Raw genomic sequence first — 13,536 nt, forward strand, 5'->3', positions numbered from 1 at the left:
AGAGTAGATTACCACAATAAAGGGGTTAGAGTGTTATTTATCTCTTCTGTGCATCGGCATCAGTTTAATAAGAATGTCGAGCCTATGCCAGAATTGAATGATAGTTGACTGTAGCAAGGGACCAATGATGGTTACCTGCTAGAGGTGATCCTATGAGATTGATATTAGAGAGAATCGGCTCTGGTGCACAGTCTAGATAGAGCCAGAAGATTTTTGTCAGGTTTGATGTCTTTCCTCCACCTCTTCACTTAAAAGAGAGCTGACAACCAGCATTGGCTCCTTCCTCTACAAACTAGCTGGTGACATAGAAACAGACCTATCCTATTACAACACAGACTGGCGGTACATTCCAGAAAGATGTTTGGGAGGGCATGAGGACTTTTGTTGACTGCTATAGGGCTGTGTGTTTCCAGTCAGTGAAACTTGAAGCAGGAATTGTCACTATAGTAATGGGGTTAAGGGAGTGTGGTGTGGTGTTCTTATATTGTTCCCAAACCATTCAAAGTTTTATTTGTATTTTATGGAAACTGGGTGCCAAAAATCAGTACTTAACAATCTTGTGCCTCTTTTAGACACCTCAAAGCATTGAAACAGTGCATGCATACATATATATGTAAATACGTATAAACATATATAAGTACATGCATACAAATATATGTACATGCTTACATACAAACATACATATGTGCATACATACCTACGTATGTTAAGACATACATACATCTATCTATATACTAAGAACTTTTCCCCCATATACATACATACATATATACATACATACCTATGTACATACACACATGTACCAAAAAAACTTTTCACCCTTATCAGGGGGAGAGTAAAATCAAAACACACACTGAACACCCATCCCTTACCCACCCAGAAACCCATTCCTTATCCCTCGCATTGTGGGACAGTTAATGGGTTTTTGGATGGGATTGAAACTACATCCAATACATTTTGTGAACAACAACTCTGGTTATATGGGTATATGGTGGGTTTCCCTGATGTTGATCCTATTCAGCGTTATCTCCACAAGAGACAACCCACGATGGAGGAGACAGGGGATCCCCACAGAATTCATGGTTGAGGCAAGTTCATCGAACCTGTAGAAAGTTATTTGGAGTGGGAAGGGTGCCTGCATGGGACCTTACTTGGAGAGACCATGGGGACTAAGTGCTTGTGTGCGAGTGAAGCAACGCACTCCCTGGTGTATGCCCCGAATTGACGATGATACATCCATGCATGATTATACCAAAAGCATATAACCATCTTTTACCAGTCCCACACCTATCCAAAACCCATTTGTTTCCCCATATATCTTGAACTCTTGTTGATAAAAAGTCTTTTCCATCTCCTGCATATTGCTTGGGCCAATGGCAGTGCAGCAAGACACGTACACAATCTCCACTCCAGGACCTGACACCTGAAGCTGGTTTACTCCTGCTATTTCATTACATGGTGTCCCCCCCCCATCCACTTGAATTTACATAAACAAACATGTACCAAAAGACCATTTTCTTCATATAAGGAGTATGGCCTAATTAAGGCGTACGCCCACATGTATATATATATTTATGTAGTGCATTTATGTACGAATCTATGTATGCATCTATATAATACTTGATCTTGTAAAAACAAACTTTTTCTTAGTAATAATGATATTCTGGTGACACCTAACGGTTGGCCCAGTATAAGTTATGTTATATTTAAATTTAGTGTGAAAAAATTGAACACTAGAAAAGTGCCCCAAATTTTTTGTTTCTATTTTTCTTTTGTAGACGGAAAACCAGAAGAGCCAACCGCGCGTAAGTTGGTACATTTTTTCAGCAGTGAGTATAGATGCATTCAGATTTACTTGGCTCCTGGAATCAAGTCGTGAACAGTATGTTAGCCCATCAGATGGGGGAAAGGATAACACCTGGTGATAGTGGTGGTGGTTGTTCATAGTGGTAGTGGTGATTTTAGTGCAAGGTGGTGAATTAACTTGATATGTCATTGGTTTCCTGTCAGTGTAAAAATTAAAAAGTAGGTGATTTATATGAATATGGAACAGCCAGGAAATTGACTATTTCTGGAGGTTAGGAGGAGGGGAAGAGGTATAGGTGGAGGTATGGTAGTGTAAAAGTTGGAAGGGGGAGGTAAAAGAAGCAAATGTACTCATGAAACATGTGATGGATGTTGCTGGAAGTAAGTAATAGCAACTGCTGCTTCAAGTTTCACAACTAGAAACCCACAACCCTACAGTAAACATGAATCTCAGGTCCTCATATACATCTTTATAGGAAGTAATAGTTTGCAGATTTGTGATTTGTTAATGTAGGTAGGGTTCCATGTATCCAGGTATATATGTATCCATGTATCCAGGATGAGGAGAGAAATAGTTGAGTTGTCATTGTTTCTTATGGGAAAACGTGGAGGAAGAGTAGTCAAAGTTGATAGAGAGGTCTTGGGGTGCAATATTCTGAATTGTACAATATTATTGACATTGTAGGGATGGTATTGAAGAATTACACGGTATATTGAACCATCCCTATGCTGTCAATAATATTGTACAAAACAAAATATTGAATGATGATATTGATTAGGGTCTTCTTAAAGCCCATGGTGCCACATCACCAGGTATATGTGAAGTTGGTGCTGGGTTTTGAAGATAGGGTCATGGGCACCTGTATCATAGGTCCATCTCTAACAGGTATCCATTATGGGTTCTTGTAGATGTGAAAATGTGGCTCATGGTAGAGACAGATTGTTAGCTCTTTTCCTATGTGTTATAGTATCCTCTCTGATGTTTGGGTCTAATGAAAATGCATGATTTATTACTTGATGTTATATTACTTATTACATTCATAGTGAGTGTGGACTACTTTAGTCAGTGAAACTCGCTCAGCAATTTTTCTTAGGCTTGTGTTTGTGCTTTATTGTGGATAACTAAAACTTTCATTGTTTGGGATAGTATCATTCCAAAGTGGAGTCAAAGGTGATAAAAAAGGTTCAGAGAAGGTAGTACAAAGAAGGGATTATACAATTTTAAAAGTGATCATTCTTTTTTGAGTTAAGATTAGTTCCCAATCATGAAAGAATGGTATTTGAGTGATCTGCAGGTTTGTCATTAAAGATCACAAAACTTATGCTGGCAGTATTTCATGCAAGGTTTGTTCTTAGAACAAAATCTGTGAGTTGGAGGAAAGAACCCCTGGTTTAGTAAGTATTTAGGAAGGGGAGAACTTAGCATAACAAGTGCCCAAAATGAATTAATGGAATAAATTTAGTAAGTGAAAAATAAATAGAAATGGAAGAGGATGAAGGCAGACAAATATGGTGAACCAACTAAAAGAAGACTAGATGTGAGCGGTGTTGAATCGCCATTAGGTGTCATCCCCAATAAAAGCTGTAATATGGAGACACCACAACGAAACCAAAGGTATGATGAAGAAATTTGTTTTTCCAGCTTTGCAAGAGAAGGTACAAGACTAGGTAAAGGTATAGATTTAGAAAGGGAGACAAGGTATAAAAATATTTCATGCAAACAAGAGATTACAGAGTTATTAAAAGATATAGATCTAAAAGCAGAATGCAGGGCAATGTATAGAGAAATGAGTGAGTTGAAAAAACAAAATGCTGAAACCAGTAGAGAGGTTAATGACCTAAAAAAGAACTAAACATAGTAAAAAATGAAAACAAAAGGATGAAAAATGAAGATACTAACAAAAATGAGGCTTTGAAAAGAGAAGTAAAAGAACAGATACAAGTAGTGACCGAGAAAGTTGGAGATACCATGAAGGAGACAGATCTTCAAGAAGTATATAATCAATGGAAAGTAGATCAGGAACACAAAAAAACAGCTTTTAAAGAAAATGCAAAGTAAACAGTCATTAAAGTGGTCAAGGAGAAAACTGAGTCAGGGACACAATGGATAAAAAAAAAATGCATAGTGGTATATGGTATTAAAGAAAAAGTGAAAACACAATGTTGCTAGATATTTATGAGAAAAAGAGAAAGAAATAGCAAAAGAAATTCTGAAAGAGATACAAGAGGAGGGGCAAGAGATGGAGAAATGAGAGTGCACAGAATGGGACTATGCCCTAAAGAAAGAAATAGACCTCTAAAAATTAAACTAAGGTCACACATGATGAAAGAAGTATTAACAAAAGCAGCAGTTAGCAAAAAGTGGAAACTACAAAAATATATGGATAAAAAAAGGAAATAAGTGATGAGCAAAAAGAGAGAAAAGATACTAAAAATGAAGCTAATGAAATAGAGAAGAATGGAGATAAAAAATAATTTTTTTTTTTGAGAGTGCTGGACTTGAGGCTGAGAAAATGGTATATCAAAAGAAAGGAAACAGTAAACAGAAAACAAGGAGAAAAAAGAAAATAATGAAAAGTAACATATACCAACATAGATGGTCTGATTTCAGGATTAAATGAATTAAATGATTATCTGGCAGAAGAAAAACCAAATATAATGGGAATTGTGGAGACAAAATTAAAAGGTCCTCTACCACTAAATGATATATGTGCACATTCTTGGAAAGAGAGTGACCATTCCAAAATTTTAGAAGATACAAGCCATACATTGAATAAAGTACTGAAAGGAGGAAATTTAGTAATTATGGGTGAATTAAAGAAATTTGTTGGGAGGAGATGACAGTGAAGGGTGGAGAAGGCCTTTAGGGAAAAATACTGGACATGACCATTGAATACACAATGACTCAATGGGTAAAAGAGAATACTGGATATAGAAATAACGAAGAACTGTTGAAACTAGATTTAATATTTACATTAGAGCCTGAAATTGTATAAAATGGAATACAAGACACCAATTGGGAAGAGTGACCTCATACTACATGAGCTCAAACTAAAAGAGGAAATATATTTGGGAAGAAACAAGAAACACAGAAAAGGAACACTGATGTATAACAAAATGGATTTTGAGAAACTCAGAGAATTCTTTCAAAAAGCGAGTTGGGAAAACTTTAATAAAGAAACACAGGTGGAATAGAAATGGACGATATTAAGGGGAAGCTCCGGCTAAAAATGGCTATTTTCGATCGTGGGTACGAAATTTAGTTAAGCATCACAAATGCTTGTTCAGTTATCAAGGTCTGCCAGACATATGATTTGAAGTGAAAACCTAAATGGCAAATACAGTCGTACCTCGGTACTCGACCATAATCCGTTCTGAGGTGGTGGTCGAGCACCGATTTGTTCGAACACCGAAACCAATTTTCCCCTTATCACTGTCTTTCTTTGGACCCATTATTAAGGGCTAGAGCAACACGAAAAAGTTTAAATCTGGGAAGAAATACTCGAACAAACTGCGTACGTCTTACTCCGCTGGCGGTCTGAGTCGAACTGACGCTTACCCGCTGTTCGAGCTAGTCGAGTACCGAAAATCTGTTCGAGGTCCGATGCATTTTCTACTCGAATTTTTTGGTCGAGCACCGATTTGGTCGAGTATAGAGGCAGTCGAGTACCGAGGTACGACTGTACCATAAAAATGCACCTTTGTGGCGGGAGGTAGGGGATGGCAGGCTGCATCAAATATGGCAACAAGCACATTTGTCAACATGTTTGCCATTTTATTGCTTTTATTGTCTTTTTCATACCCTCACTGACTAGTGCTATGCAGTATGATCTTTTTCCTATCTAAAGCAGCATTTCACGGCTATCATAAGTCCATATTTGATTAGAAAAAGTCGTTTACAAAAGCTTTGATATTGTGCTGTCTACGTTTGTTTACATTTATCGTCGAGTTGACGTGTGTAATTTACGTTTTATTTCCATTTTATTGTGTTACCATTATAGTTATGGGTCTTAATAAAGTGAAAAAGCATATGAAATGTATGCGTTGTATAAGGAAAGAAAACCGAGAGAGATTGCTACAAGTGCGTGTAGCCATGCCCACCACATCAGCTGATGTTATGATTTTGTCACCTGAAGGATCAGGTTCTGTTCCATCAACTTCTGTTCCATCAACTTCTACACCTTTCAAGAGGACAGGAAAAGCACAAATACGTAAAGAAACACTCGCCAATAAAAGTGATAAAAAAAAAGGAGGAGGAGAGAGAGAGAGAGAAAGAGGAAGAGAGAGAGGATGAAACTATACATTTGCTCTTTACTGCATGTCTGAAGGAAATAGTTCTTAGTCATTGTGAGTGCAGTGTAGATAATGTTGTTCACTATCATAGTGATGGTTTTGAAGATAAAATCAAAATTATGTGTGGACAGTGCAACAATGAATTTATATCAGAACCTGAGACTGTTGCTGATGATAATTATTTTGTAAGAAATGTTAGTTTTGTTTATCATTCGATTATGGAAGGGTATGGCTGGGAGGGTATGAAAAGAAGCTGTTGGGACTGTCAAAGCTGCATTTTATTGCAAGAAGTGCAATTCTAAGCCATAGCTTTGGCTACCAGGAAGGCTCTATATTGAAAGAACTCAAGCTCGGGTCACAGGCACTTGACAGAAGCCTAAGCAAGATGGAGAAAAGAAGGCTATTATCCTCAGAAAGAGGACCCAGTAAGAAGAGCAAGAAGATGAGAGCAACAATAGACAAAAGAGACTACTCTGCAGGAGGGTTCTAAGAAAAACTTTGCAACAGTGAGGAATGTGGGCAGTTCTGATACCCTCTGAAGTAATACTCTTCCCGGGTGGGTAGGGGGGGACCAAGTGCCTTTCTTGAACCCTAGAGCCAAAATATGAGAGATCCAGTCTTCTCTATACAAAGATAAGTAAGACAGTAGCCGTAATAGAGTATTCAGCATAGCATTAATTGGTTTTGAGAAAAAAATCAGTGTAAAAATTCTTTCAGAATCTTTAATTGGCCGTATCTCAAAACTAACTTTTTTTTTATTATAAAGTTTTACAAAGGATTACAAAGGCGGAGCATGCCGACAGGAGACCTTTTGATCCATATCTAGGTCGGATGCAAAAAAAAAAATAAATAAAATAAAATAAACATATATATATATACATATATCATATTAATGATAAATTAAAACTATAATAATGTAAAAATAACAAATAAAATACACAAATAAATGCATAGGTATAGTTGAATAACAAACAAACAGGTAAATAGTAAATGATTATAAATTGACATATAACTAATAATAAATGAAAATCAGACAGACAAATTATAACAAAACAAAAACAAATAATATAACATAAATTATAATCATTACAGCATCTTACTTAGGTATTTATCTAAATGATTCTTAAAGCTTTGAACTGAACTACATTTTTTATTTACTGTTCAGATTCCATGAAATTTATGGTGCAATAACTATGGATATCTCTGATGATAAATAAAGAGCCAAATTAAAAAAAAAAAAAAAAACACGTGAAAAATGATAAAAAGAAAATACATGAAAGTAGACGACCCTCAAAAAAAAAAAAAAAAAAAAAGGCTCTTTACAATTGTTAATCTACACAAGTAATAGTAGCATAAATTACAAATCAATATCCTGATAATTATAACCGTGTTCAGCCTTAGAAAATGCATAGTTTTGATGTACAAAACATGCCTAAGGGCGGTGCCCTTAGGGAAATTAAGGTAAATTTCGGGGTCAAAATACTTCATTTTGTATATAATTGTGTAATTTTTGGGCAACCCTGAAGACAAAATAAAATTCCTCCTCCCTATGACCGCCAGAGCCTCCCCTTAAAAGAAATCTATAATGAAGGAATGAAAAAAAAAAAAAAAAAAAAAAAAATAAACAGGAAAAGGTGTACATTGAGTGCTGGTGTAACAAAAAATGTAGTGAGGCAAAAGATAAGAGAGACAGAGCTTGGAAAAGATGGAAAAAAGAAAAGAACTTGGAAAGTGTGCAAATATGTATCAAACTAAGAAATGAAAATGTAAAAATATGCAGGGCAGAAAAAAGAAACTGAAAAAGACATAAAAAACAAATGTAAAAATCAACCTAAATTATTCTACAGATATGTAAATGGTAAATAAAAAATAAACAGGAAATAGTAAAACTACATAAAGGGAACATAGAATATACAGAGGATATAGAAATGGATGAAGTTATGAACATTTCAAATCTGTATTCACAAAAGAGAACATACACAATTGGGAAGAAGGAAGGGGAGAAAGATTCTCCCCAATGAGAGAAATAATTGTGTCACAGAAAGAAATAAGGGACGAAATAATGAACTTTGATGTCAGGAAATCACATGGTCCGGGTGGAATTGCAAGCTGGATACTAAAAGAATGTATAGATAAACTAATGGACAAAATATATAAGATTATAGATTGCTCACTCAAAGAAGGAAAGGTACAGCAGGACTGGAAAAATGCTAATATTGTGCCAGTATATAAAGGGGGAGACAAGGAAGACCCAACAAACTATAGACCAGTTTCCCTTACAAGTACAATAGCTAAAATTTGTGAAAAAGTCATCCAGAGTAGATGGACTAAATATCTGGAGAACAATATACTAAATCTGAAACAGTTCAGTTTTAGACAGGGAAGATCATGTGCCACAAGTTTGATCTGTTTCTACATACATATACCAAAGGCTTTTTTTCCCATATACAGGAGGTAGCCAAAAAACAAAGGCATAAAAACCACTCCCACCCATCCATCCCTATCACACTTCACTCCCCTCCACCCTCTTCCCTCCCTCTTATCTTGGTACCTCCTGGATGATGGGTCATCCCTGTATCTTGTCCACTGCCTTGGGTCAAAAGCAGTGTTGCAAGACACAACACATCCACAGTGTGGCCGTTTCATTAAATCGGTTACACCCCCCCCTCTGTCCCCTCATGCAGAACAGAAGATGGGGAGAAATCCCTTCGGGTTGTGTCAAATTTTTCTCACACATACTCCCTCACCCTCCATCCCCCATCCATTCCACCTCATGGATCACAACATCATCCATATACCCATCAATCATTCTCCATTCACCCCTGTCTTCTGTCCTCTCCCATCCTTCCTCAACGGACATTCCCCTCTTCCCCAAAATCCCTTTTACCCCATCCATCCATCTCATCCTAGGTCACCCCCTCATGTTCACTCCTTCCACACCTCTTTTACTAGTCTTTCTTCACTCATTCTTTTCATGGGTCCAAATCATCCCAGTACTGTTTAATCCACCCTATCTCCCAACTCTCTTTCCACCCATGTTCTCCTCACCTCATTTCTCACTCTATCCAGCCTAGTAACCCCTATCATACTTCTCAGACATCTCATCTCAAACACATTCAGACTCCTGTCTTATGTTCCATGTTTCTGCCCCATACAGTGCTGTTGGCACAATCACTCCTTCATACAATCTCCTCTTAGCATCCATTCCCAAAAGTCTATTTCTCATTACACTTTTTAATCCACCAAGGCATTTACTCACTTCTCTCAACCTACATTCTACCTCCACCCCTACTACCTTTCCTGCCACATTCGCACCCAAGTATCTAAAACTATCTACTTCCAGTCTCTCTCCCTTAATACTCATTTCCAGTCTGCTGCCACTTTCACCCATTGTACATCTTGTCACCTTACTCTTAACCACATTTAGCTTCAACTTACTTCTTTCACACGCTTTCCCAAACTCTGTCACTAACTTCCTCCCTCAATCCCTCCTCCGATCCTGCTACAAGCGCAGTGTTGTGCGCAAACAACAGCTGGCTTATCTCCCATTTTTCTCCATTTTCTTTAACCATCTCCAATCCCTGACCCACCACCCTTGTATTTACCTCTCGCACCACCCCATCTATGTACAAATTGAACAGCCAAGGTAACATAACACATCCCTGAAGAAGTCCCACCTTTACCTCAAACCACTCTCTCCATTTCTAATCCTGACACATGCTCTACTACTCTCATAAAAACTCTTGATAGCTCCTAAAAGCTTTCTTCCTATCCTGTATATCTGCAACACCTCCCACAGTGCCTTCCTGTCTAACCTGTCATAACCCTTTTCCAAATCCATAAAAGCCTAAAAACATCCCTACCTTTTCCTATAGCTTTCTTACATATTTGTCTTACCACAAAAATCTGATCTACACAACCTCTACCTGTCCTAAACCCACACTGTTCCTCACCAATTATTCCCTTTTTTCCTCTCCTAATCCTCTCAATTAAGACCCTCCCATAAGCCTTCCCAACTACACTTGACAAACTGATCCCTCTGAAAATACTACACTCACACTTGTCCCCTTTTTCCTTGTAAAGTGGAGCTATACAGGCACTCCTCCAGTCTTCTGGCACTCTACCCTCTCTTAAACAAATATTAAATAACCTCACCAACCAGTCCACCATGACTGTACTTCCTTTTTTTCAGACATTCTGCATGACATCCAACCAGACCAGGTGCCTTACCTGCTCTCATCATCTTAACTGCCCTCACATCCTTCCTTATTTCTCCTCCATTTTCTTCACTCATCACAGTCATTTTCTTAGTGCTTCCCACTGCAACTACCTTTCCCTCCCTATCCTCCTTCACATTTAGCAACTCCGTAAAATACTCTGCCCATCTTCCTCTTACTGCCTTCTCTTCCATTATCATCTCTCCATCTGCATCTTTTACCTTTTTCTCTCTGCTTGATTCATCTCTTCCTCTTAATTTCTTTCCAAAACATCTTATTACTTTCACAATTTTCTAGGCTAGATAGAGTGAGAAATGAGGAGGTGATGAGGAGAACAGGGGTGGAAAGGGAGCTGGGAGATAGGGTTGATGAAAGAGTATTGGGATGGTTTGGACACAAGGAAAGAATGAGTGAAGAAAGATTAGTAAAAGAGGTGTGGAAGGAGTGAATATGAGGGGCGTCCTAGGATGAGATGGATGGATGGGGTGAAAGGGGCATTACAAAAGAGAGAAATGTCTGTGGAGGAAGGACGCGAGAGGACAGAAGATAGGGGTGAATGGAGAAGGGTTGTGTATGGATGATGCTGTGATGCATGAGCGGGAGTGGGGGGGATGGGGGGGTGAGGAAGTATATATGAGAAAAAATTTGACGTAGTCCGAAGGGATTTCTCCCCATCTCCTTTTCTGCATGAGGGGACGGAGAGGGGGGGTCGCCGAATTTATGAAGTGGCCTTGCTGTGGATGTGCTGTGTCTTGCAACTCGGCTTCTGACCCAGGGCAGTGGACAGGATGCAGGGATGACCTGTCATCCAGGAGGTGCCAAGATAAGAGGGACGGAGGAGGGTGGAGGGGAGTGGAATATATAGGAAATGGAATGGGTGGGAATGGTTTCTATGCCTTTTTCTTTGTGGCTACCCTCCATGTAAGGGGGGAAAAGCCTTTGGTATATGTATGTATGTACAATTTTCTGTCATACTCCTACCTCATTTCTCATCTGCTCTCCTCTTTTCTTCCTCTATCTTATGCTTTACTTCTCATTTCTTTGTACCTCTCATACGATTCAAATCTAAATTGGAAATCAAAGATATGAATTAAATTGAAACCATATGTGAATTTGAGTCTAGGTTTGTTAGAAAATTAGAGAATAGGAGATGGGTTCCAACAAGCATTACTCCTCTCCTGTATACTACAATTAGGTAAATAAACACTCACACTCACACATTCGCACTCAAACAGAAACACCATCCCATACCGAAATTTCACATGGTTTGCTGATATGGTTAATATTGGTGTTTGTGATAATGCAGACCTGGGTGTGAGCCCTGCTCAGAGCTTGAAAGCTTTACTGACACTGCAGGCTGATATTGTTTCCCTTAAGCAAGGGGATGGTATGTGTGTATAAGGTCACAGCATTACTTAAGATTTGTGTAAAAAGATAAATAGAGAGGTGTGGGTGATTGTGAATGCATATGGCCCAAGAATGTAAAAGGATAAATAGAGAGGTGTGGGTTTTTGTGAATGTATATGGCCCAAGTAGTGAAAAAAATGAGATGAAATAAGTTTGGGAATGCTTTAAATGAGTGTGTAAAGGATGAACCAGTGGATAGGGTAATTGGGAATTATGATTTACCAAGAAAGTGAAAATGGAGAGAAATCTAGAGATGGATATTGAAAGTGACCTGACCGCTAATGCAGTGTTTAATAGGAAGAAAGAAATGCATAAATGTACATAGCCAGGATGGTTGATGGTAGGATAGTTAGAAGGCATGAATGTAATATGTAGTGGTGTCCATGACAAAGTGCATACAGGTCCTTAAAAACCTAAAAAAGACTTGAATTTTTGTATGTGGTTGAAAAGAGGTGCACATGCAAGGAACAATCACAAAGATGAAATGGGGAAACATTTAAGTATTGAGTGGTATTAATGTTCAAGATAATGGAAATCAAGAAAATAGTGGATATGGGGTGATATAGGTGTTTGAGTGAGAATTTTGAATGGAATAAAAAAGTTTGGAAGTGAAAAGAATGCAGAGGAGAGAGTAGGGTAGAGAGGAGAAGGTAAAGAAATCTGATTGGAAGTTGGTAAAGCTGCGAGTGAAATGGGTGGAGTATTTAAGCAATTTTTCAATGTAAGTGGACAAGGGGGCTGTGATTATGGGGATGGGAGATGATAGAATGATTGGGATGTTTAGAATGGGAAGTCTGTTGCAAGGAGGTATAAGTACTATTTTGAGTGGTTTTTATGTTTTTGTTTTTTGGCAACCTCCCTTGTATATGTATGTATAAGTACCATTGCAAGAAATTAAAGCTTCAGTGGCACTTGGATGGGGTGTCAAATGGTGAATAGTAATAGTGGAGTGACTTGAGATTGTTCAATGTCTGTTTAAAAGGAAGCATCTCAGTGGATTGGAGGAGTGCATGCATAATAGTGGAGTGACTTGAGATTGTTCAATGTCTGTTTAAGAAAAATTCGATTTTTTTTTTATTGCATAAATACATAGTAGGGATCTTGCTCTCGATGCTGGTAAAGTGTTTTTATCGTATCACCATTTTTAAAGGGTTTAAAGGGCCTACCCTCCCTCCCCCCGGCAGCCACATGCTGCGCTCGACCATTGTTTACATACGTTTTGACCATATTTTACCCTATTTTTTTGCGTTTGATACACTCATAAAGTTTTCTCTTACGTCCGGCATGCACGTGAGTATGTGGTGTGAGGAAGTTCAGCCTGCACGACTGGCAGTGGCCTGATCCTTACAAAGTAAAGGACATGTACACGTTAGCTTGCCGCATTCATTAATTTGCCGTGTGAAATTCGCATCTATTTTTCAGTGAAGAGATATTTGAAGATATTAGCCATGCCTAAGCTATCCAAACAAAAGGCACACTTGTAGAAGATAAGAACGTCTACATTAGCAACTCAAGGGGAGAAAGAAAGAACCCCAGCATCAACTTTATCATCACCTCTGCCACCACCACTAGTACTCCCTCCAGCAGCTCTCTCCCTTCCATCTACATCCACATCTTCAGCACCTGATCCTCTGTCCTCTACACCTATATCAGACAAGTTGTCTCTACGCAAACAACTGTTTGCTAACAAGTGGCTACAAGGATGCCTCCTTGTTGCAACACCTTGGGTTTAGAGTCTCAAACCTCACAGTGATGTCCCTGATGCAGCAAGAGCCTGTTCCAACACCAGAAAGGAAACCCAAGAAAAGAAAGA

At 38.3% G+C, this 13,536-nt stretch overlaps 1 protein-coding gene across 3 annotated transcripts in view; it reads left to right on the forward strand.

Moving 5' to 3' along the window:
- Positions 1 to 13,536, forward strand: part of LOC143039515 (uncharacterized) — an 83,852-nt gene that overhangs the window by 37,738 nt on the left and 32,578 nt on the right. For 2 of the 3 annotated variants that reach the window (XM_076209671.1, XM_076209672.1), the window contains exon 9: positions 1,779 to 1,805. The exons of the other annotated variant lie outside the window; for it this stretch is intronic. In XM_076209671.1, coding sequence (XP_076065786.1) covers positions 1,779 to 1,805 — 27 coding nt within the window. The remainder of the gene's footprint in view (positions 1 to 1,778; positions 1,806 to 13,536) is intronic. 3 annotated transcript variants of the gene reach the window in all.

This window comes from Oratosquilla oratoria, chromosome 26 (genome assembly GCF_046742065.1).
Source record: "Oratosquilla oratoria isolate Oo_2021 chromosome 26, ASM4674206v1, whole genome shotgun sequence".
Classification (NCBI taxonomy): Eukaryota; Metazoa; Arthropoda; class Malacostraca; order Stomatopoda; family Squillidae; genus Oratosquilla; species Oratosquilla oratoria.